We start from the raw sequence: 26074 nt of genomic DNA, 5'->3' as shown, positions 1-26074 counted from the left end.
TGGTGGCGCAGTGGTTAAGAATCCGCCTGCCAGTGCAGCGGACACGGGTTCGAGCCCTGGTCCGGAAAGATCCTACATGCTGTGGAGCAACTAAGCCTGCACCACAACTATTAAGCCTGAGCTCTTGAGCCCGCGCGCCACAACTACTGAAGTTTGCACACGCAGAGCCCGTGCTCAAGAGAAGACCTAGCTCGCTGCAACTAGAGAAAGCCTGCGCACAGCAACAAAGACCCAATGCAGCCCCAAAAATAAATAAAATAAATTTATAAAATATAATAAAAATAAAAATACTTAAAAAAAAAAATTTAAACCCAGGCAGTCTGCCTCCAGAGCTGGCATTCTTAATTGTTCCACTGCAATGCTTTCAGTTCAGGGACTTGAATGGATGTGGAATTTATTTGGAAATACTGAAAGAAGACCATAAAAGGGACTGTCAATGGGTAAACTATTTACTTACCACCTGGAACTAAAACCAATCAAAATTCCACTTGTGCAGATTTAGAAGGAAGCTCTAGGACTTCCCTGGTGGCGCAGTGGTTAAGAATCCGCCTGCCAAGGCAGGGGACGCGGGTTTGAGCCCTGGTCCGGGAAGACCCCACATGCCACGGAGCAACAAAGCCTGTGCGCCATAACTACTGAGCCTGTGCTCTAGGGCCCACGTGCCACAGCTACTGAGCCCAAGTGTCATAATTACTGAAGCTTGCGTGCCTAGAGCCAGCTCTCTGCAACAAGAGAAGCCTCCGCAATGAGAAGCCCCTGCTCGCCGCAACTAAAGAAAGCCCGCGGGCAGCAACAAAGACCCAACACAGCCAAAAATAAAATAAATAAATAAATTTATTTAAAAAAAAAAAAAGAAAGCTCTACTGCTTTCTGCTCTCCCACTTATTGGCTTGGTGACATTGCTGGCATGTTACTAACCCCCATCTTGTGCCTCATTTTCCTCATCTGTAATGTGGGGATAATAGTACTGCCTCACAAACTCGTAAGCTCATCACTGAGTGCCCCAAAGTGATCATTAACATTGAAATCCAACTTAGTTCATATAACACAGCCAGAAGAGACAAGTTATAGCATCACTGGGTTTATAATAATATATAAGTAAACCAGAGCCACACCGGGGAGCACAAGAAGTTGGATTTATTGTTTCTGACAACTGCATAGCAACTTTTAGTTTGCTCATATTCCCAGCATCACAAATCTGAAATACAATTTTGCTCCTCAATTACAAACATATACTCTGAAAAGTGATTAGGTAGCTTTTAAAAAATCATCATTATTCATTTAAGAGAGAGTATCTTAAAAATCTTTGCCAAGCAAGGTATCAGCTTTACCTTTATAAATCTCTGCATAAAATGAAAAACAAATCAAGGCATACAAATTTCATTTTGTTCTATGTTTTTAAATACCATCCTTTGTTTCCCTTAAAAGATTTTGATCTATTCATTCAAAAGTATTCTGAAGCTCTACTGCCTGTTGAAGACAGAATGAAGGCATTTTAGAGCATCTGAACTAAGCACTGTCTTGACTGAACCGAAGCAGGAACTCAATCAGGGTCCTCGTGGGCCTCCCAGCCATGCCTTTGCGCAGATAAGGAACCTCATCTTTGTTGGTCATCACACCTGCTATGTCTAAATGCGCCCACTTAGGATGAGTCACGAATTCTTTCAGAAACGCTGCAGCCGTACATGCTCCTGCAGATCTGAAGGGGAAGACAATAATCAACATTTAACCCCATGTAAATGTGCACTGAACGTTCTATTAAGATCCTCCATTCCTGCTAAGTGGCTTCTATGGCCAGAGAGCAAAGTCAAGCTAATGAGACCTCTTAAGATGTTAACCCAGAAACCACTTTCAAGATTTTCAGACATAGCTTTAAGCATAAAGGATAAATTCTTTTTCCTACGGTAACGACCATATTTGCATCTCATTCCCTTACCATTTGCTTAAAATGACCTTTAGATTTGAAAACATGCAAGATTTTGAGAACCAGTTGGGAAATACCTTGAAAATAAAAGACAGAAATTAGTGCTTACAAGCACTACATCAAAAGAAAATTGGACAGCTAAACCTTTTGTGAAAGAGGATTAAACTGAAAATGGTCATTCTGGCAACCAATGATGACTGTAAAAATGTACTTTTATAGCTTATTTTACATACCTATATTTTCCAATGTTATTAACATCAGCAAGCTGACAATCTACAACCTGTCTTGTGTAATGTTCAAAGAGAGGCATCCTCCAGACACGGTCCCCCGTTTCAATGCTGGCCTAAAGAGCAAATAGGTATGCTAGTTGGCGGAGGAGATGAAGCAGGTTCTGACCTGTTACTCTAAAACATGATGCAATACAACAGATTCCAGAATTATTTCAGTTAGTTAAAAGGTTTACTTAAGAATTATAAAAGAAGCCAGGAATGTTGTCAAACAGTCCCGCAAATCTGTAGGGCATCTGCTAAAATTGTCAAACTAATATTATGGGTCTCAGTTTAAATGAATAAGCTGGTAACCTGTAGCACAGACAGGCTTTGCTGGTTTGATTTGGCCAGATCTCCTAAGATAACGTGACCTCGTTAATTCATGTAATCATTTACACATTCATTCATCCATCCATCCATCACCTACTGAACTGCTGAGCACCAAGGTGTTGGGGATATAAAGACAATAACTGAGCCATCAAAGGGCCCACAGGCTAGTAGGAGAAACAGATAAAGGTTGTTTTAATACACTGTGGTCAAAGGTGAGAGCCAAAAGTGAAAAGTCAGGAAGCAGCAATATAAGCTGCTGTCTTGAGACTTGAGTAGTTATCAGAGGAACCCACCAAGGGTTGAAAGCAACTGCCTCCAGGAAAAGAGGCTGTAGGCTGTATAGACGCTGACTGTCATTTCAGTGTTTATGTACATATAACTTGAATTTTTTAAAGAAAATTAAATTAAAAAAAAAATCAAAACCAACAACAACGTTGTGGACGGTAGCGAGGGACACTGGACACTGGGTGCCTGGCACAGAAGAGAGGCCCCACAGCCTACCTGAAAGGAGACAAGGGGGCTGAGCTTCTCCCTGAGGCTGGGGACGGTAGAGGGGGGCTTCACAAATGGTGAGATGACAGAGGTGAAAGGGAAGCAGTTTAGGGTGGAAGGACAGTTTAGGACCTTAAACCACAACAAGAATGTATTCAGGGACATTTTGTATTTGTTTCTGCTGGCACATAGTAAGCTTGCATTAATTACTTGTTGAAAGAATGAGGTGCCAGATGGAGCTGTTTCATAGCCAAGCGGGATGCACAGGGGCTGGGCTGCAGGAGAGATGGGAGCTCAGCAGAGACGTGCCAGCTGAAGCCAGGGGAGTAGACGGGCTTTCCGGTGAGGACCATGCAGAGTCAGAACATGTGGCCCGGGACTGAAGGCAACCAAAGGGGCAGACAAAGGAAAAAGCTGGCCAAGGAGGCTGAAACAGAAGTCAGCGAGGAAGGAAACCAGAAAAGATTATCGTGGAAGCCAAGAGCAGGGTGTCACCAAGACGCCAGAGGTACACGCTGCCTCTGGACAAGCTAAAGGAGGCTAACAGAGTGGCGTCGCTGGGCAAAGCTGATGGCAGCGAGAGCGGGGGGGCGGGTGGTGGTGACGGGAAACTGTTTGGAAGAGGCTGCTGTGAAAGGGCTGGGAGGAGGCACAAAGCACAGCTGCAGAAATCGTCCTCACCACCCGCGAAGGGACAAGGGACGCGGGTGAGCCCTATCTACATGCTCCCCTACTTGACTCATGACCCGTATTCCTTAAAAGGCCATTCCTTCTTCTACAAAGCTGTCCTTGTAACCTTTTCTACATCAGGGATATTTTAAAGTTATTTTCACTTCATTCTGAAGCTGCTGGAGGAGAGGAGGAATATAGCATCATACCCATAATTTTGGAGCATTTATAGAAAACCACACTGAATCGAGTTTATTGAATTTTCATTTCAAAGGCAAATCTACAACATAAAAATCACTTTAATGAAGAAATATAGCATTCTAAGGCTAGAGTAATTAAATCATCTCCATAATCTAGGTCTGTATGTGTTATTCTTACCTCAAATAGTTTGTTCCACAGCCAGGAAGAATTGGTAAAGACCCCAGTGGCACCAGACCCCAAAGCTATGTCCATGGCACCTGCAAGACACAGCCCTTCAGGTCAGCGTTCAGTCTCTTCCGGCGAGACAGGTTTCTCTGCTGCTATGCAGACCAAAACTTTAGCCATTACCCTATTTGAATGTCTCCCTCATTTTAGAAAATAGGTGATGTTGGGAAATCCTTGCTGTATATATTTAATATCTTTCTAGTTTCTCAAGCTAGAATTCACCTTCAATTATTAAGGAAAATGAAAAAAAAGCAAACATCAAATATCACCAATAATCTCATCCCAGGGATAACCACCACATATTTTTAATATTTCTTTCCAGATTTCTTCTAAACTTAAAAAAGAAACGTAATTAAGACCACACTGTACATGTCCAATAGGTGCTCTTCCTCTTACGCTTTAAACGTTTATTCTTTTATAAACAAATTCGTTGAAAGTATTCTTAATGACTTTAAAAGCCCACTGGGTAGAGGCACGGGCAATACCTCGTCTTATGACACTTTGCTTTACTGCATTTTGCAGATACTGCATTTTTCACAAACTGAAGGTTTGCGGCAACCCTGTGTCAAGTAAGCCTATCAGAGCCATTTTTCCAACAGCATTTGCTTACTTCGTGTCTCTGTGTCACATTTTGGTAATTCATGCAATGTTTGATACTTTTTCATTATTTGTTATGGTGATCTGTGATCAGTCTTCTTTGATGTTACTACTGTGACTCGCAGAAGGCTTAAATGATGGTTAATTAGCATTTTTCAGCAATAAAGTATTTTTAAATTAAGGTATGTACATTGTGTTTTTAAACATAATGCTACTGCACGCATAACAGACTACAGTGTAGTGTAAACATAACGGTGACCCATATGTAAAAACCTGTGATTCCACATGACATGTGGGCAACTCTGTTTGGGTCCTTGTCCCTTGGGGTTTTGTTACTCTACCTCCCAATTCACTTCCCTTCACCATGACCGCTACCACCATCATCTACCACTGGACTATGGTAATACTTTAAAAAAACAAACAAAAAAAAAAACCTTATTGTCAAAAACTTCAAATATACACAAAGCAAAGAGAATAATGTAATGGACATACAAGTAAGACCCATTAACCACCACAAACAATTATCAAGTCACAGGCAAACTTGTTTCACCTACACTCTCAGAACTGACAGATTATTCTGAAGCTAAACGCAGACACTCATCCTTAACAGACACACTTACACATCCACCGGAGTCAACAACCAAACACCGTTCACCAGCCCACCTGGCCTGCCAGCGTCTCCTCGGCCCTTCTCCCTTGCACTCAGCACGCTGCCGGCCAGGGACCCTTTCACAGGGCAAATGTGATCCCACAGTCTCCACTCTTAGCTTCCTGCTGCACTTGGCTCCAGACTAAATCCTGCAACACGCCAAGGCCAGTGGGGGACTGGTGCCTATCAGCACACAGGTCCCGAAAGTCCCCACCCAGCCATGCTCTGCTCCTCTCGGCCCCATTCACCGCTGCCCACCCCCCACACACACACACCTCAAGAGGTGCCTTCGCTCTCCCCCCTCCACCCGCTAACGCCGCCTCCTTCAGATCCCAGCTCAAGCAGCACTTCTCAGACAAGATGCCTGACATCTCAGACCTGTCAAATCCCCAGATGCACCGGCTCTCACAGACTCCTTTTCTCACCGCTCCTCTGTGCTGGTCAGTGTGAGGATCTGCTGAATGCCCCGCCCCATGGGACGCAGGCCTCACCTCTGTCCTGACCCACCTCTGTATCCCCAGCCATCTGAAGGGATTAAACACAGGCCGACTGTGTCAACAATCATTCATGGCATCCCCTATATCCCAGATACTACGATGGTTGCTGGTTACTCACTGCCTATGGTCTGTCTATATGATTGCGGGGATACACACTCATTAATGCTTTACTTTTCAAGTTAGTGGCTTTTTCCATACTTATTCACTTGTCCTCAAAACATTCCTATCAGCCCTGTAAGAGTCTTGCATCAGTGTGTGAATTTCTCAAAGAGAAGATGAGCACTGACTGCAAACAAGAATGTGATGTGATATCCGCTCTTAAAGGAAGAGAAAATGGGAGACAAATATTTAATGTGATCCAACAGGGATCATGGCTCTAGAGATGATTTCATTACATACTTCAGAAAATAATCTATTTTCTACATAATTACAGAACTAGTACGACCACCAACTTCGGAATTACCATTATCGGGGGAATACCTTCCATTTTCTTTTACAAGGTACTTTTGAAGCTGTATACTGAGGTGCTAACTCATCAGTGTTACCAGAATTTCTCAGAGTATGGAAGGAACATCAAAGCTCCAAGGAAGGTGCTGATGTCACCACTCTCGTTCCATCCTAAATCACAGGCATTAAGAAAATGAGAGGTACCACGACTGAACGGCACGCCCTGAGCAGTCGCTGCTCCTACACTCTGCGACAGGCCTACCCTTCAAAGGTCAGTAACATCAGTCCAGTCTCTACCAACCAGGCACAACAACCCGTATCACCTTATTTAATTTTCACAGGCACCCCTCCTGCCAATGACGTGCTATTATACCCCTTTTACAGACGAGACAACTGAGACATTGTCAAAGTCACATGCTATTAAGAGGCAGGACAAATTATTTTCTCCTTCTAAAGACTACGTTCCTCCTCCTGCTATGAACTTGGGGTTGGAAACTGTTTCTCATCCTCCCCCTTTGAATCCCAGCTCCTGGAACTCAAGAAGGGGCTCAGTAAGTTATTTAGGGAACTAAAATGAGCCATCAACAGCCTTCAGCAAGGACAACGGCTGGGGTGATTTGAAGGCTCCCCCATCAGGTTGCCCTTAGTTACTTGGAACCAACTTTCCCACCTTCTCACACCCTCAGGCTTGGAAAAAAAAAGAGGGTGGAGGGCTGTGATTCCTCATTTACAGAAAGGGTGTACTATCACCCACCTCAGCACTGCCCCTCAAACACCAACCCCAGAACCTCTGTTGTTCAGCTTAAAATGTTTGCTGAACTGAAAAGGGAGGCAAAAGACCATAAAAATACTATAATGCCAGCTTGAAAAGAGGATTCTTAGCATATAAATCTGTGGACTATTGTTAGAAACACATAAAAGAGAAACATGAACTGACTTCTCTTAAAGTAAAGGCTCACGTGACCAGGGGAAGAATTAAAACCAAAGGATAAAAAATGATCTGAATTTTAATCTTAAAAAAGATGGAGACAGAATGAATTCCTAAAAAGAGAACTGTTGGATAAAAGATTATGAACACTGGGTTTCTGCAATAAGGCAATGCCCACTGTCGTCCCTTTAGGCATTTACTCCTACTCTACAGAGCAGGTGGTGTTGCCTGCCGCGTGCAGGCGCTGCATTAAAGAGGCTTTCCAGAAACTCCCTCCAGTCTTCACAACTCTGCGAGACGAACAGACTTGTCCCCAGGTACTGATGCTCGGGGGTGTCAGGGAATCAGCCCAAGGCTGGTGGACTAGGAAGCAGCACAGCTGGGAGCCACCCCTGGGTTGGCCTTAAAGCCAGCAAGCTTCACACAACACATTACATGGCCCCGCCTCTGCTACATGAGGACCTTGCCACCTCCATCCCCAGTGTTTTTATTTCTGTATAACCTCAAGTACAAAAGTTCAGAAAACACTTAGGGGGCATTAGATGCGTATGATTAATAAAAATAACTACTGATTTTGGAATTTATCACTAATCTTTTCAGACCTGTATCAAACAGCAATCGTAACAGAAAACATCGCTAGTATCATTCATAGACGTCGTCGCTGTGGATGGGCTGACCTGACCCACTTGTTCTTTCTTTACTTAAAGGTACAGCCTGGGATGTTTCAAAACAACAAGGCTAATATTCAAAGCAGTTTACAACTGCAGAACAATTCCTCTGGTGAAAGATATTTGAATGCAAATGGAGCGAGCCAGGTTTCAGCAAAATAATGCCCTGAGTACAATGTGTGCACTCGATGCCAACAAATGAGACCTTCTTCAAACAAACGCAGGAAAAGCACGTTGTCTGACCTGTCAAGGTGGCGGCATTGATGATGACCTTTGGGTTAAAAGTGTGTGCGTAGCAGAGCGCATCAGCCAGGATGAGTCTCCCCTCGGCATCAGTGTTATCCACCTGCAAACAGGAAGGTCAAAAGAAAAAAAAAGGGTAAGATGATACAAATAATGAACATAAAATCTACACACAGGTATGTTCAATTTAAAAGAAAACGCTGTTGTGATGTTTGTCATCGAGTATCAGAAACATACTACCATGAGAACGGGAATAGTATATTTACTCTGAAGAGCAAATGTAATTTAATAATCCCTGTATCAGAGCTGATAACCAAATGCTGATGACTTTGGAGGCTGAAATGAAGAGAAGTGTCTGGTTCACTTTACTATTAAGTTTATAACAGGAAGGGGAAAAAATATCAAGATTTCTGAAAACAAAAAGGCTAAAGAGTTTAGGAAAGATACATCGAAGCAGCAGCCTGGATCTCCAGACCGGAGAACTCTTGCAACTTCAGCAACTTCATATATATTATATCCTTTTCTTTTAAATAGAGGCTCAGTCGTTATGGGCAGTGTGTGTGTACATGCATACACGTGCCCAGCGGACGACCTGCTGCCACATCCCCCAGATGCAGCACCCATGAAGCAGAATGCGTTTTCCACTCGAATGAGTTGCTAAATGGAAAAAGTTATCACGTCGAAGGTGAATCTAGAAAACAGCCTGCACTTTTACTGCTTTTCCCTGTTCTGCAGGGTTGGCTGCAAATTCGTGGTAATTTGTATGTACAGCATTCAGGAAGTAGGAGGAAGAGTAAGGTAGGAAAAACAATCTTAAAGTTCTCATGAAGAAGTACTTTTGACTGTATGAAAAGCTACTCATAATAAAGGCACTGGCCTTCCCTACAGAGCCAGTGCTCTGCACCCGTTCAAGATGTGTTGATGTGGCTGTGCTGGGAGTCCTTCAGAAAGAGCAGAACTCAGAGGCTGTGTCTTCCACCTACAAACCTGTATGGTCTTCCCGTTTTTGGCTCTAACAACATCCCCAGGCTTGTTGGCCTTCCCGCTGGGCATATTTTCACAAAGAGGGGCCAAACCTGTCCAAAAAAGAATATATGAAGGAACATGGAGTGTGCTAGGTCCAAATACACCACCCATGGGACCTAGGTCATCAGCGGGCCCTCAATAGACGCCAGTCACAGACACCACTTCGACCAAGTGATCGAGTTTAGCAACACCAGTGACCCAGGTGACATTACGCGCACCAGCAACAGGAAATACACGTCATTCTCTCCAAAGAAGTCTAACCTGATTCTATTGTGAAGAAATAACCAAATAAATCCGAACTGTAGGACATGGCAAGATGACCTTGAACCTTTAAAAACTGCCAGTGTCATGAAAGAAAACAAAGGGGGGGCAGGAATAGGCTCTAGATTAAAGAAAACTAAAGAGCCATGGTGACCACACGCAAGGGGTGATCCTTGAGTGGCTCCAAGATTTCAAATACAAATAGAAATAAATAAATGCGTGTGTGTATAGACACACATATAAAACAAACATTTTTTTGACAACTGGGCAGTTTGAATTTGGTTACTGTATCAATCCCTGGAAATGATAATGGTATTGTCATTACACAGAATGCCCTTGTTCTTAGGAGACACAAGCAGAAGTATTCAGGGGTGACGTGTCGTGATGTCTGAGACTCACTTTCAAACAGTTCAGCAAAAATGGAGGAGGAGAGGGAGGGGGCATGTCAGACAGACCCAGGCTGCAGTCCTCCCTTCCCATGCAGTGGAAGTGACACTGCTCAAGTCATTCGACCTCAGTCCCCGCTCCCAGCTCCCCCTGACACATGGCAAACCCCCAGCATTGTGTCTGGCATCCTGCACTACAAAAATCGCCTGCGTACTGAGCACTTTTTCTGTCCCAGGCATTTTCTGCATGTCGAGGCACTTAATCAGCCACAACCCTATGAGGTAATCGCTACCCTGACTACTGACTGAGCATTTTCCATTGGAGTTAACCGCAAACTTGACATTATGTGCCCCTGACTGCTAATCACTTTTTGCAGAAGTAAAACAAATCAATTCTAGTTATAGCCCACAACGCAGAATACATTTAACTCTGCCAGTTCAGACAAGACAACACCTATCTCAGCTAACCAAACATCTTCCACTTGATGAAAACCTATTTAAAAACCATTTCTTGATTCTTTTCAGATTAGAGGAAACCATGTTTGTTGTCTCCGTTCTACCATTTGACAGGATCCCAGAAGCTCTCCAAGACACCCTCCCTCTCCCGCGCACCTACGACGTTGATGGGCAGGTCGAGCTTGGCAGCAGACACGATGGCTGAACAGATAGTGGCGGCTCCTCCCATGTCAGCCCTCATGAGGTCCATGTTTGCCGCCGCCTTGATGGAGATGCCACCACTGGGGAGAAAAGGACAAGGTACCACGTTAATAGCAAAGAAGGGGGCCAGGACCATTTCCCTAAAAAGAACGTGTAAGCTGAGGGTAAACTACCACATACAAACGCCAAGAAATTTCCAAACTGGGAATCAATGATTTCAGCATTGAAGAAGATAATATTGTGGTTTTTATAAAAGACACAAAATAATTCCAGAAATACAGGTGGGTATGTGAGCTCATTTTATTTCTGTATGAATGAAATTTAAGCAGTGCCACTGGAAACATGACTACATCATGCAGTCAACACGGCTCAAATCCCATCTGAACTCCTGACACCTAGGTAGATTTGTCTTTTCAGCAAATTTTATGAATGGATCAACTTACTGAACCTGAACGTCACAAGCTGTTGGGGAAAGCTGACAAGCTCACAGAAGACCGGGAGGACCCCTTTCAACTCCTAGGAAGACACGAGAGAACTCGTTCTGACACCCCCAAGGTGTGCTGGATCCTGCAGACAGCAAAATACAACCCAGGCACGAGGAAGATGCTAGCCCAAAGCCTCGAGACGGTGCCCAAACACAAGAGCTGAGAAAGGTTTCAATTACCAAGAAACCCAAGCCACTGCCCCAAACAGACTTCCTGAACTAACTAGTGACTTTTCTGCTTCCGGTTTATGAGAATCCAGAGCCACTGGCTCTGCAGGCTGGGCAATGAGCCAGGGGTTTCTACTCTGAGTTCTAATTGGATTCTGCTGCTGACTTGCCTTGGTGAGAGAGTCAACTCCTTGCTCTGACATCTGCTCACCTTAGAAATCAGGTCCTAATTCTCATTCACCTCCAAAGCACTTGATATTTAAATCTATTTATTTATTTATTTATTTATTTATTTTTGGCTGCATTGGGTCTTTGTTGCTATGCGTGGGCTTTCTCTAGTTGCGGTGAGCAGGGGCTACTCTTCGTTGGTGCGCGGGCTTCTCATTGCGGTGGCTTCTCTTGTTGTGGAGCACGGGCTCTAGCAGTGTGGGTTTCAGTAGTTGTGGCTCGCGGGCTCTAGAGCGCAGGCTCAGTAGCTGTGACGCACGGGCTTAGTTGCTCCACGTCATGTGGGATCTTCCTGGACCAGGGCACGAACCCGCGTCCCCTGCATTGGCAGGCGGACTCTCAAGCACTGCGCCACCAGGGAAGCCCGGCAGGTGGATTCTTAACCACTGTGACACCAGGGAAGCCCTGCACTTGATATTTAGATGGCTGTCATTTACACCTAGAATTAAAGATTATCCACTGGCTCAGAATAAGAAAAGAAGTACACTCCTGGTCCAAGAAGTCCAGACATAACCCCATGGGGGCAAGGAGAGCAAGCTGGTGCATGAGGTTGTCCTTCTATCTACTTCTAGGCCACTTCTGCTCAGGGGGTTCCACTCTGTGTATAGGACTATCATTCTAAATAACCACTAGTCAAAGGTCAGCAGTTATCTCTGCTCACCTTTTAGATTCCCCTCCAATCCATCCATTTCTTTTCTCCTGCATCCATCCAAGTTGAGGCTACCACCATCAGTCATTCAGATGTTTCCCTGGCTCCTATATATATTCAGATGTCCCTATAGCAGTCTTACCCCTTCACTTCATTACCCATACAACTACCAAACTTTTACAAATAGATGAAAAAAACAAAACAAACAAAAGAACCTCAATGCTTTTTATAAGCATACACAAAAATTCAAAATGGATCACAGCCTTAAAAGCTAAAACCATAGACTTGTCAAAGAAAACACAGACTTGGCATAGGCAATAATTTCTTAAACAGGGCAAAAAAAGTATGAACTATAAAATTAAAAACTGATAATTATACCTCATTAAAATTAAAAACTGCTCTTCGAAAGGCACCACTTCAAAAAATGAAAAGGCAAGCCTCACAGTGGAAAAAAAAATATTTTCAACGCATCTGTCTGAAAAAATGACTTGTATCTAGAATATATTTTTTAAAAACTTATAACTCAGTAAGACAAACACTCCTATAATGAAGGGCAAAAGATCTGGACACTTCATGAAAGAAGATGTACCAATGGCTAATAAGCACATAAAAAATGCTAAACATCATTAGTCAGAGAAATGCAAAGTAAACCTCAAAGAAATACCACTACACACTCCCTGAGTGGCTAGAACTAGAAAGACGGACACCATAAAACGCTGGGGAGGATGGAGAACAACTAGAACCTTGTACACTGGTGGTGGGAATGCAAAATGGTATAAGAATCTTGGAAAACTTTGGTAGTTTCTTATAAAGTTAAACATGCAGTTATTACACAACTCAACTCTCCTTTCCTAGGTGTTTAACTAAGAGAAAGATAAACATATACGCACATAAAGGCTTCTAGATGATACTGGCTTTATTACTAATAACTCAAAACTGGAACAACCCAAATTTCCCTCAGCAATGACTGGATAAACAAATTTTGGTATTTCCATACAACAGAATATGACTCAGTGATATAAAGGAACAGATTACTGATATGACCACAACATGGTTAAATCTCAAAGATAATATGCGGAGAAAGAGGCCAGGCATAAAAGATTCCACATAAATGAATTTCTGGAAGAGGCAAAACCAATCTACAATAACAGAAAGATGACTGGTTGTCTGAGGTGGGGTAGGGGAGAGGACGACTGCAAAAGAGCATCCCCCCAAAATTCCCCAAGGGAGTTTTTGGGGTGTCAGGGAAATGTTCTGTTTTCATGACAGAGGTGGTTTGCTGCAAGGGTGCACACGGTTGTTAAGCTCATTGAACTGAACACGTAATGGGTGGACTTTACTGTATGTGTAACTCTCACGTCATTCTTTCCCTCTGCTAGACACCCCTCAGTTACTTCCAACTGTTCAAAGTCCAAAATCTAACCAGGCCCAGAACAACCCAGCTTCTGCCTATCTCTCCAGCTGTGCCTTGTCCCTTCCCCCAGTCACGTTCTGTCACGGCCACTCTGGCATGCTTTCAGTACCAGGAATTTCCCCTCTTCCTTCCCACCCGCAGCCTCCACCGGGCTGTTTCCCTGCCCTACTCCCCGCAGAACTAACTCCCTTATCCTTCACATCTTAAGCTAAAACTGTCATTCCTTCTAGGAAGCCTTCTCTAAACCCAGAAGACTAGGTCAGGCCTCCTTGCTTCATATTACCATAGCAAAAAATTCAAGTACAGATTTAAATGAACAATAAACTTCACCCTAAGCATAAATGTTTCAATTAAGATATTAGCCCATGATAGTATAAAACCATCACAATTAGCAAGATGTTTAAAAACAACTTTCATTCTCTTATTTTTATCTGCTGTAGTGTTCTATTTATTTTTATTTTATTTTTTTGGTTGCATCACGCGGCTTATGGAATCTTGGTTCCCCAACCGGGGGTCGAACCCAGGCCCCAGCAGTGCAAGCGCCAAGTACTAACCGCTGGACCGCCAGGGAATTCCCTGCTGTAGTGTTTTATAATACACACTTTAATACAACAGTATATGCATGTGACATAAATTAATATGCGTAGTTTGAGTGGTATGAGCTTGAATCTTTTACTGATGGGCTACATAACGAAGATCGTTTGGAGACCAATGCTTTAAAGGAAAGAACGTGAACCAGTGGATGGAAAGCACAGGAGGCATTACAATCTGCTAGTACAAGGAAGACCAGCCTGGAGGCCAGATCTGCCCAGGACAGAGGCATCACAGTGCCTAGAAACACTCCTGTAAGGGTGGGATTCACTCACGTTTCAGATGGAGTTCCTGAATGGGTGCAAAAACATACTAGGGGACATCAAGATTTTATGATCTCTAGCAGCATTTTGCAAAGCAGTTTCTATGAACCTTGATTTCCATAGATAAACGTTCCCTTCAAAAGGAAATTAAGATGTCAACTATATTTATATTTCAATTAAAAAAAAAGGAAATTTAGAAAATGCTGTATTTTATACCCCCAAGAAGTCCTGTAGTTGAAACAAAACAAAATAAAAAACAATTTGTTTTATCTAACCTAGTTTTTTGATCAAGTAATCCTTTTCAAGTCTCACATTTAATTAGCAACCCAGAAGCTAGTATTCAGTAGCAAATGCTTTCCATGGGAAATACTGACTCAGATCATCTTTTCGAACTCAGCTTCTCCCTGGTTGAAATAACCAGAGACAGCTTCCAATTCTAAGGAACACTTATGGTTTAAGGAGATTAATGAAAGCTAGACTGGTCAGCAAAAAAAGTAATCTCAAGTAAGCAAAGGGAAGACAGCATGATCTACTTGGAAAGCTGCCTCACCACTATCTACTTGGAAATCCTTAATATCCACACAGGAGAATCGAAGTGCATGATGGAAATGTTTTAAGACATTTTAAACACACAGCTGAGTTTGACTTCCGTTCTATTAGTTATGGGGCTTTGAACAAATTATTTAACCTGAGTCATGGTTTCCTTACCTGAAGAATGTCTGCAATGCCTAGCTCCTAGGCGTAAGATCAGGGCTAATATATGTAAAATGCCTAGTAGAGCCTCTGACACACAGTAGGTGTTTTGTAAGTGGCAGCCTAATGTATTTAAAGTTACATATAAGATCTGACCAAACACCATGCTTCTGAACCAAATTACACACCAAATAATACAACGGCATACAAAGCATTCACCAAAATACAAAGCATGGATGCAGTAAAGAAGTACCTGTCAAAGGTAATCCCCTTCCCAACAAACACCAAGGGAGGTTCACTTGCATTGGGGCTGCCTTTGTAGTGAATTTCCAGGAAGACTGGAGGCTCTTCAGACCCTTTGGCCACACTGAGGAATGATCCCATTTCCTGTTCCTCAATCCAAGGCTTGGGTCTACAGAGCAGAAAAGGGAAAAAGTAAATACATGTTGCTATCTCCATTTCAATAACTTAGAATAACTCATCCGTGTGTAAAAAAGTATAACAGACAAGCTCTTAATACAGACACGTTAATGCTTCAATTATCACCTCCTATCTGCTTTCTGTATATTCTTGGGAGAGTCACTTGATTCTGAGTCTGTTTCCTCATCTATAAAATGAGATCAATGACACCTCCATCAAAAGATTAGCTATAGAATTACTAAGAGAATTCATGTATGGTATTCAATACAACGTCAGGTAATAGTGCATAGTCAATAAACAATTATTACTTGATTTCTTTCCCCAAGCCACTCATGTATTTCTAAAGTTTTAATTTAAAGATGAAATTAGCAAGGCTCTGAGACCATAAAGGGTACTCAAAGATAGCTGAGGAGTCCACTGATTTATTTTTGGTACTTCTGAAAAAGACAAAGCAATAGCCAACCAACCAATCAACAAACAAAGAACCAACAAAACTACACTCCATTGATTAGACTGAACTACCTATTTCTTTGCTTTTACAGAATTGCTGGAATTCCATCTTTTTAATGTTGTCACACTATTTCTCACAGTTTGAGATGTCTGATTGAAGTGGGAAAACTAGTTATTACTTAATAAACACGGGATCAATGGGGATAATTTAATGGGAATAGTCCTTAGTGCCAACCAGAAGACAGATGCCACATCGCTATTCCTCCTAGGCTGGAGGCCCAAAAGGGCTTTGTATTGCTTTCTGGCCACAGTAACTAGGCCAGGGGAGAAATCCTACCCTGCTACAGACAGACCAGAAACAACCTCATTCAAGGAACGCTCCTCCCGCACCTGCCTAGACACTTGTTGAAACTATTAATCTAGGACGTCATTGTAGAGAGAGGGCCACCCAACTTCAGAGGGAAAAGAATATAAAAATGGAAGGTATAACAATTTAAAAAAAAAACGCTTCAAAAGAAGCGAGGCCATATAATGTGGGCACTTTTATTCACAAACCCAGTACTTGATGTTTTATTAAAGTCCTGCCCTTCTGGAAGTACAGTCTGTATTTCTTTGATTTACACCCACCTACGCTAGAGCGTGTTTGACACAGCTGCCTCCGTTTAAGGGCTACATTCCGCCCGCCTGACCTGCCTCATCTCTGGCCGACTTCCCTTTGCTCCACCGCAAGCCATGCAGTTTCCCAAGGCCACTGCATAGGTACTCCTGCCCCGCCCTCCTGTCTGTTCACTTCTAAGCCACCTCCCTGACTCTGCTTAGGCACCACTTTTGTTGGCAAACCGTTTCGACTCTTCCACAATCCTCCCTGGCTCTCTGCCCCTGTAGCATCCCCTGCACAGCCATTTCCCTGCCTATTCCTTCCTGCAAGGTCCTCAGTTGTCTGAGGACAAGAACCATCGCCACGCACCTTTGTACGCTAAGTTCCCAGGCACACAGGAGGTGCCCTTACCGATAATGTGAGGCCACACAGCCACAGTCTGCTGACACAACATAGCTCTGGTGTCTCCCTAAATAAACCAAGGAAGAGTCTTTACCAAGACACCTTTGTAGAGACTAAACATTGCTACAGAATATATAGCAACCATTCCAGAAATTTTATCAAGCTCCAATACTACGTTTTCTATAGATTATACATTTCCTTCGCTCTATCTAGACCACAGGGGTTTTCCTGAAAACTGCGAACTCTACTCACAACTAAATAGTGAAGAATCCTTTTAAATGGAAGTGCCCTTGAGAAGCAACTTTGATAGTAAAGGATTCTTTAGGTAAAGCAAATATCTGTGGATTTACTTTAATCATAAATCCCCAAATACTCAGACTTGGTTTGCTTAAAGGGTTACGGGGAGCCTGGAGGGGCAGCCTTTTACATCCAACAGCCTGGCTGCTGACAACGAACCTGAGGACGGTCTGGGAACACCAGTTCTGGTTATTTGATCTAGCTAACGGAATCTACCAGGTAGAGATTCTCATTCTATGCCAAGGAGGGCGTGCTCTGTTCTTCACTTACGTCAAAAAGAGAAAAGACAGAAAGGATTCACCAAAACAAAATACAATCTGCACACTCCTCAGAAAGGTTAAGAGTTAACCATTCAATGCAATAATTCAACTCCTAGGCATATGCCCAAGAGATAGGAAAACATACGTCCACATAAAACCTTATATACAAATGCTCACAACAGCATTATTCAGAGTCCAAAAGGTATAAACAACCCATATGTCCATGAACTGATGGCCAAGGGGGAGAGGGAAATGAGGAGTGACTGTTAATGGGTACAAGGTTCCTTTTACGGGGTAATGAAAATGATCTAAAATTAGCTGTGGTGGTGGTAGCACAACTCTGTGAATACACTAGAAATTACTGAATTGCGTACTTTACATGAGTGAATTGTACATTCCATGAATTATATTTCAATAGAGCTGCTACAAAACACACACACATGTGCAGTGTGCAGTCACAACACTCTCAAAAGCAAAGCAAGGTATGATGGGAGAGACCTCAAACTGAGCCCTTACCCCCACTTGTATGTGGCTGCTGGTGGGTGACCTCACCTCTCCAGTCTCAAGTTAATTCTCCGAAGAGCGAGAGAGCTGGATTTTAGGATCTCTGAGGCTCCGTCTGCCTCTAGCCATAAGAGTCTATGACAGAATCCTGAATTACCTGATGTGGACCTCTGTTTTACTACTAGCACTTCTGAGGTTCTTCTCGATAATTTCCGCAAATTTGGTTGGCGTCATCTCATTGGCAGGCGTCTCCATCAGGTGGCGCGCCAGGTTCTGCCCAGAAGCGAAGAGGACTCCCCTTTGCCAGGCCTCCTGATCCCCACTGGCAAAAGCAAGCACAAGGTCATCGTCAGACAGCCTCTGCGGAACACTCCCCACAGCCCAGCTAGGAGGGCTCCTGCCGCAGACGACCAGTGAAACGTGATGCACACGGGGACCCCGATTTATTCTTTGGGATCTGATCCAGGGGGGCAGCTGTTATGGTTTATGAAGTGTTGGAAAACACGACCCCCCCCCAGAGCTGAGCTAGAGGAAACCTAGAATCCTCACCTCACCTGTTGGCCTGAGGGACCTCTGGAGCCCTCAATCTACCCCCCAAATCTGACGGCAGAGGCTTCCACAGAAAGGCCTCTTTTACACTCCTCCAGGGTGTGACTACAGAGCAAGCTCCCCTTGCTCAGTCCTGCCGGGGAACGGAAGGCCTCCCGCCTTCTCCCTGCCTGGGTCGGGACCCTGAACTCCAACCCACCAGAGAGCAGGGCCGGCTTCAGGAGACAAAGGACGTGGGTGAGCTCTCCACGACCCTGGCTCTTCTCCTGCACGACAGGAATTGCCACGGCGCATGGACAGGCAGGACAACACTCATCACTTACGGAGTTCACCATGGGACACACCCTTGATGGGTTTTGTCTTGCGATCGACCGTAAAAGCCCCATGAAATCCGAGCCACAACTCTACTCAACCAATGAGGAAAATGAAGCAGAGAGAGACTTCAGTCACTTCACTGAGGTCACCCAGCCAGGAAGTGGGAGGCAGAATCAAAGCCAGGCTGACTGGTCGCAGGGCCCTCATTCTTACCCACTACATCACAGCTGCCAACCACCGGGAGGGACCCCCGCTGTCCTCCCAGCACCGTCTCCTGAGGGTCCCACACTGTCTGCTCCTGAACACAGAATAGGGCTGGAGTGTAGCTGGTGCTCAATAAATCTGCTCAAAGATGAGTCTCCCCACTAGACTAGGAGGGCAAGGGCCGGATCCCTGTGTCTGCGTATCTCTGGCGTTTAGTACAGGGCCCGCAGGCACTGGGTAGATGGAAACGATCTGCATCAAAACCTGCTGGGACCCGTCTGTCATCTTGTTCCCTCCCTCCTCAGGGAGCCAACCAGGTATGGTTTCCTAGGAACCAGCAAGCACGGAGGGGTCTAGAGAGTCAGGGGGGAAACACACACAGGACGAAAGCCAGGAGCAGAATGGAGGCACAGTCACCAAACTCCTAAAATGGCTAAGGCCATGGGAGAGCCACAGACAAGCTGCACAGCAGTGCCCAATGCTAAAAGGCAGGTAGCTCATGTCCAAAAGGCCCTGCCATCAGCACGCAGGGAATGGGCCTGGTCCTGGTTTTGTTCCATCACCTTCCATGGAGCTTCACTGACACGGCCACCTTCTTTTTCTGCTTCAGGTCGTCATACTCATAGAGCCCAAGCATCGCTCCTTCCGCAGCCGCCTGGGCATCTCCGCAGGGGTCCACCTCCACGGACGAGATCTCCAGGTCCTGAACCTGTCTGCACCCCGCTTCACAGGGACAGAGGAACCAGAAAACCGGAGTCAGTCAGGGACACCTCTGAGGGCAGAAGGCAGAGGCCTGGGGTGGGGTCCTGAGAAAACATCAGAACTGGAGTTCAAATCCTGGCCCTGACACTTGACTTTTCTGAGCCTCCACTTCCCCTTCTGTAGAGTGAGGACGAGCACACACCTCACAGAGGGTGGGAGGACAGACTGATGGATAAAATGACTAGTCTAGCACCTCACAAAGCGGGCCCTCAAGAAGTGGCTGCTATCACTAGTATCACTTCTGAAACACTAGGGTTTCCTGATGAAGCGTCCCAATCGCCGGGAGCTTGCCACATTAAAAATGACATAGAAGGGCTTCCCTAGGGGCACAGTGGTTGAGAGTCCGCCTGCCAATGCAGGGGACGCGGGTTCGTGCCCCGGTCTGGGAAGATCCCACATGCCGCAGAGCAGCTGGGCCCGTGAGCCATGGCTGCTGAGCCTGCGCGTCCGGAGCCTGTGCTCCGCAACGGGAGAGGCCACAACAGTGAGAGGCCCGCGTACTGCAAAAAAAAAAAAAAAAAAAAAAAAATGACATAGAAGTGATAACACTGAAATTACACCCAAGGAACTGAGCAAAGTCCATTATTAATACAGCATTTATTAAGATCAGGTCAGCAAAATCTCCCTAATAAAAGTTATGAAATAATCTCCGAACATGAACTTTGAAAGTACATTTAATAAGCAAATATGATATACACGGGGTCAAAGATCAATCAAGCTAATTATCACCACCTCAGCAATGATTTCAAAGCATCTTTAACCAGTCTCCGTGGTGACGGCCTTGTCCTGCCGGTCAGCTCTGAAGAGACCCAATGGCACCTACCTCAACTTTTGAACTGTCCACGTGACGAAACTGGGACAGGCTTGCACCTTTGGTAACTAGTGATACAAGCATCCTGCCCTTGGCATCCATTTTCTCTGATTTGTAAATATGATGACTCCACGTGATTTAAAATTTGAGCAACGGACTTCCCTGGTGGCACAGTGGTTAAGAATCTGCCTGCCAAGGCAGGGGACATGGGTTCCAGCCCTGGTCCAGGAAGATCCCACATGCCGCGGAGCAACTAAGCCCGTGCGGCACAACTGAGCCTGCGCTCTAGAGCCTGCGAGCTACAACTACTGAAGCCCACATGCCCTAGAGCCCATGCTCCACAAGAGAAGCCAGCGCAGTGAGAAGCTGCGCACCACAACGAAGAGTAGCCCCCACTCGCCACAACTAGAGAAAGCCTGTGCACAGCAACGAAGACCCAACACAGCCAAAAATAAATTAAAAATAAATAAATAAATAAAAATAATAAAATAAAATAAAATTTGGGCAACATGAGGGCTGCATTCCAAAAAAGGAAAAAAATCACCCACCAGGACTTTCTGGCAAAACAGAGCTCTAAGGCCGATACTGCAAGAGGGAACAAGTGGTCCTGAAACCCCCAGACACAAGCTAAAGAAATATAAAAATAAAATTCCACAAGCTAACCTTCTGTATCTAAAGTAAAGCCAAGCATGTTAGGTAAGGGAAACTGAATATCTGTTCAGAGTTATTTGTGTGAACGTGAGGGGATGGTGATGGAAAGAGGGGAGACATAATCTGACCGAGTGATCCTTAGGAATCTTTACCAACATTAAAATTCAAAAGTTAAAGAACCTGCTGCAGCGGCCCTGATGTTCTCCTTGCCTCCGTGCCAGTTTTCCTGTTCGTCGACTCCGGCTGTCCTTTTGCCGAGGCCAACCACCACCACGCTGGGGAAGTCCTGTTCCAAAAGATACATGAAATCAGCTGCTTTACGTCTTTAAAGCATCCACTTCCAGCACGAAATGGCACAGGAGCTTGCACACAACCCCCTAAAGCGCTGCACGGGACAAAACCCTCCACGAAGTTTGCTTGTTTTATTTTTGTAAGCCCTGTTATCTTGGTTAAATTTTATAACTGTGTTGCAAAGGGAGAGCGAGGATAATCCTGCAAATAACTCTGCTGTGTAAGACAGGGCCACTGAACCAAGAAAGCCTGCAGACTGAGGAATACAAGAGATGCAGTACTTTTTGACAACAACTCGTCTCTTTACAATGTTAACCAATACTTGCGGCTTATTCCTGGGATAAAACGAACACATAATCCGATACAAAATTTTCTGCCTGACTGGTCAGCCACAGTACTTGGCACATACAGGTGCTAACTCAGGGTTTGCCACATAAACCTTATTTTCACCTCATACCTCATGCAGACCATAAAAGGTTCGGGTTTTGCCTGCCTTCAGGGGTGGTCCAGATCTGCAACAAGAAGAAACAGTTGTTTTAAAAATTATAGTTTGCTCTGCTCCATTAAAAAGTGACATAAACAAACCTTTAGCATTATTACAGTATGCTCTGATGCTTCTGCAAATTTGCTACACTTATGTTTTTATCAAATACAGAATTCTCTCAGGCCAGATTTCTCAGATGCAGCACTTCTAATTCTATCTCAAAAACTTCCAGATTAGATTTAATGCCAACTACAGAAAGCGATGCCGTGGATGGGTAATGGAGGGGAGAGCTGAGCACTGGATGGAGGCTGACCTCAATCTTAAACCTCATAAAAGACGCAAGACACCAACCTAAGTGGCTGACTTGACGGCAGTGTGTTCAACCTGCAGGTTTTTTGTGATTTATCTACAGATGGGATACCGGGCAATTTAAAAACAAAGCAGGTGGCAACGCACAATTACAGCCGGAGGACCGGATGCCCTGGTACCTCGCAGTCAGGAAGGCCAGGCTGTTCTGTACTCGTACAGGTTAGCTTTGGGGTTAATGAACTAATCAAGGCAGCTGAAAGAGCTGCCTACTGGTGAAGGACTGGTATAAATTGACAGGCGATGCAAATTCTGTCATTCAATAATTAGACAATTACTCTAATTATTAGACTACACCTATCAGATGCTAATAGGCTATCTGTAATCCAAATAATATACAGTTGCAGTGGCCTATGCTGTCACCTCTGTGTCTGTTAAATGTGGCCGGCAGCTCAGAAGGACTTGGAAACCCCAATGCTTCCCTACCTTCCCCAGACCCTGGCTAATCCAAGAGTGGTTAGAATCTCAGGCCCCACCCAGATTTACTGAACTGGAATGTGCATTCTAACTACACCCCCAGGCGATTCACATGTCATTTAAGATCTGAGAAGCCCTTGAAACTCAACGCTTGCAGCCTCCTCAGCCTATTCTGAACCAGCCCAGGCTGTTCCCCACAAGTGAAGGGGAGTTAAAGAGGTAGAGAGATGGAAGGTGGGAAGGGGGTGGGGAGAAACAAACCGGAGCCAGGAGGGTGGGCTGAGGAAATATGGTACTTTCCAGATCCTTCTGGGTCAGCCTCTCACAGAAGTCTGTGGTTTGGTTGAAGCGGCCTGACTTCCCAGAACTGTGGACCCACCCAATACTGAACCTGAAGTACCAATGTGCATTCCACAGACACATACTTCCACTGAGAAGATCCCAGCCAGTGTATTTCCATGCATTTTCATCCACTAATAATAAAGCACAGAAAAGATATTCTCTTTCACTTTCAGGGCATTTTAAAAACTGGAACCCACAGATGAATACTTACATGTTCAAGATTTCTCTCAGCTTTCCAGACACCAATTTATTAAAATTCTCTCCTGCGCTTGTAAACTGGGGCACATCATCTTCTTTTTCTTTGCTATAGACTCCTAAAACAAGGCCCTGAAAACAAGAGAAAAGGTGAATACAATTAGAGTAGATCCCTGAGAGGGACTCAAGGGTTCCCAAATTCCAGAAACGGCTAATCATTTCAACAAAACCGTGTCCCCCTCAAGGACAGAAGAACAAGTCCAAAACAACAGCAGGTGCTGGGCAGTCAGCTACAATCACATACTGCCTAAATGTTTCAAACTCCTGCCGATGCAAGAGCGCAATTACTACCTGTCCTGGTCTTGATGGTCCCTCCCAAGAGCTTTCACAACATTGAGGGCTTCCTTCACTTTCAAATAAAGAAGAGCAGAAAGGTGCTTTAAGAAAACAATTCCATTTGTAATGAAGTCAGATCTGGAAGGGGTTCAGAACATGCCACCCCAAAATATGCCACTCTGGCATATTGATTACTTTGAGGTGCAGGCAGCTGAGAAAAAGCAGATGCAGGAAGGGCTCTCTGACCGCCTACCCCCCCCCCTTCCTATCTAAAAGCTGGTCATAAAATTTCCCATGAGAACGTTTCTCTCCCTGTACCAGGAAGAGAACATTCTTGTCACCATAGACTGGGAGTCAACACCAAACAAACCTACTAAAATAACCCTTATCCTCCCTTTGTTTCCCCCATATATTTCCCTGTCTCTCAACTTAATGCCCCCAGGCTCCTTTGCCTTATCACATCCCCACAATTTCCCCATCTCTGTTTAAAAAGGTATATAAGCTTTCGGGCCTATAGGCTTCTTCGGGTCTTCATTTCCCTGTTGAAGATTCCCATGTACACATAAAAATATGAAATAAAACTTGTATGCCTTTCTCCTGTTAATCTGTTTTACGTCCATTTCATTCTTAGGTGCAGCCCTAGAACCTTGGAGAGTAGAAGTAAGTTCTTCCTCCCCTACAAGCTTCAAATGCAAATCTGCAATACTCATTCCAATAAAGTCAATGGCTGTACTTGCCAATACTAACACGTACTCTGGCCAACTCATAGGCTGGAAGAAAGGAAAAGGATGCACCTTCACCGGGAGGGTCGGGCCAGAGCATTCTGTCCAGCACTTAGCGGCTTACCCTTTCATCTCCTTAAGCTCCAGGCCCCAAACATGTGAAATAAGGAAGTAAACCTAGGAATCACTATTTGCCTTTGCACAGCAATTTATGACTTTAAAAATGTGTTCTGACTTAGGGCACCTCTGTGAGGTGGAAAGAAAAGTAGTCTTCTTCGCATCTGATGGATAAGGAAACTGAAACCTGGTTTGACATACTAGCCCGTGTGCAACAGAACTGGTCAAGAACCCGGATGCCTTCCCTCAGGTCCTCTGTCCTTTCTACAGAATCACACTGGTACTTAGACCAAATCATGTCCTGTCCTTTCCATCAAAGAAAACTAGGCTTCCTCGGGGTTGGTAACCTTCCCAGGTTCTAACTTACCCAGACTGCCCACTGTCTGGGATTCCAGGGAACCAAGTAGGGAACTGATCAGACAGAACACGGATGTTACCTGAGTAGGATCCATTTCCATAGTGTTGAACAGACTAGGGGACAAGCTTCTGGTCCCTCTGCCATCTGTGATTCAGGGAGAGGCCTGAGCTCAAGCCCCATCTAGAACACTCCTAGCCAGGCACAGTCTTTCCGGTCCTCAAGCGTGACTCCCACACATGTGCTCCTTCCGCCAAGCCGTTCCCCTTTTCCAGATCCCCCGCGACCGAACAGTGACCCTCTTCACAATGTTTTGGAGCTCAGTTAGATGGAGGAGGCGCCTCTTCTGCAGGACACTTCTAATCTCACGAACAGATGGGTTTCCCTGCAAAGCCCTTTTCCCTAGAGACATTTTTCTCTAGAAACCCTTCTAGTCAGTTTACTCCGAGAGCCTGTGTCTTCCTGGCCTTTAACTTCAGCGGGGGAGGGAGGTCTTGGTGTGGAAGCCGGGGCCAGTGATTGGCCGACTCTGGGACCCTAGAGGGCATTTCACCTCACCAAACTTGGGCATCCTCCTAGCTAAGGTGGGAACAATCCTGGCGCCGTCCTTCCCTGGGTTACTGCGAGGACTAAACAAAATAATGAAATAAGGGCACGGCACAGAGTGGGAGCTCAGGAAACGGGAGCTACGGCTATCATTCCCTCGCGCGCAGAGTTCGGGTCCTAGCACTTTCAAGCAAGAGAGGGAAGAGCGCATCCTCGGCACTAGCCGGCTGGAGAATACTGGGGGGGTCTGCAGCCCCGCGCAGCCCGCTGCCAACGCCGAGCTCCGCAAAGACACGAAACGTTTCTTTCTAGCCAATGTCTGTAACTCGGCTCAGAAGCCCGGAACAACGCGGCCCTGACCTGACCCGAAGTCCCCGTGGCCCGCGGGCAAGACTCGCGGCGGCCCCGGAGCGAGCCGCGGCCTCTCACCTTCGTCATGTCTGCGGCGGCTGGACCGGGTCCCCAGAAATGCTTCACGCTCAGATGTCGGACGGCGAGTCTCGCGGCAGCCGGAAGAGGCAGCAAGAACATCTTTTCGGCTCGGCCCCCCCGCACCGCCCTCCACCGAGCACGTGGCGTAAGGAGGGCGAGTGCGCGCCTGGGAGCCCAGCTTTCCGGGTTGGGGGGGTGGGTAAGGGGGGGTAGGTGGGCGGAGGGCGCGCGCCTAGGGGGCGGGGAAGGTGCCAGGGGGCGTGCCGGGCGTGCGCCAGGGGCGTGGCGG

General features: G+C 45.3%; 1 protein-coding gene across 1 annotated transcript; it reads right to left on the bottom strand.

Annotated features, from left to right (window-relative positions):
* Positions 1 to 1121: 1121 nt before the first annotated feature.
* On the bottom strand, positions 1122 to 25978 carry LAP3 (leucine aminopeptidase 3). The gene is made up of 13 exons (XM_067735594.1): positions 25783 to 25978; positions 23294 to 23409; positions 21931 to 21985; positions 21363 to 21468; positions 19522 to 19681; positions 18048 to 18212; positions 15213 to 15371; positions 10425 to 10549; positions 9127 to 9215; positions 8140 to 8242; positions 4063 to 4142; positions 2158 to 2267; positions 1122 to 1699 (listed from the first exon to the last, which is right to left on the bottom strand). The coding sequence occupies exons 1-13, from the start codon at positions 25882 to 25884 to the stop codon at positions 1510 to 1512; spliced, it is 1560 nt and encodes a 519-aa protein (XP_067591695.1). The 5' UTR covers positions 25885 to 25978; the 3' UTR covers positions 1122 to 1509.
* Between the last annotated feature and the right edge of the window lie 96 nt (positions 25979 to 26074).

The sequence above is a fragment of the Pseudorca crassidens genome, chromosome 4, assembly GCF_039906515.1.
Source record: "Pseudorca crassidens isolate mPseCra1 chromosome 4, mPseCra1.hap1, whole genome shotgun sequence".
Lineage (NCBI taxonomy): Eukaryota > Metazoa > Chordata > Mammalia > Artiodactyla > Delphinidae > Pseudorca > Pseudorca crassidens.
Note: the sequence above shows the minus strand (reverse complement) of the source record. Positions and strands in the feature narration are given on the sequence as shown.

Bases quoted from the DNA above. Each gene is read 5' to 3' on its own strand.
- LAP3 (XM_067735594.1), bottom strand. From the start codon at position 25,884: ATGTTCTTGCTGCCTCTTCCGGCTGCCGCGAGACTCGCCGTCCGACAT. The intron at 21,469-21,930 runs GTATGAGGTGAA...CTTTTGGAACAG, and splicing joins CCTTTTATGGTCTGCATGAG to GACTTCCCCAGCGTGGTGGT. The intron at 2,268-4,062 runs GTAAGAATAACA...TTTGCTCTTTAG, and splicing joins TGTGGAACAAACTATTTGAG to GCCAGCATTGAAACGGGGGA.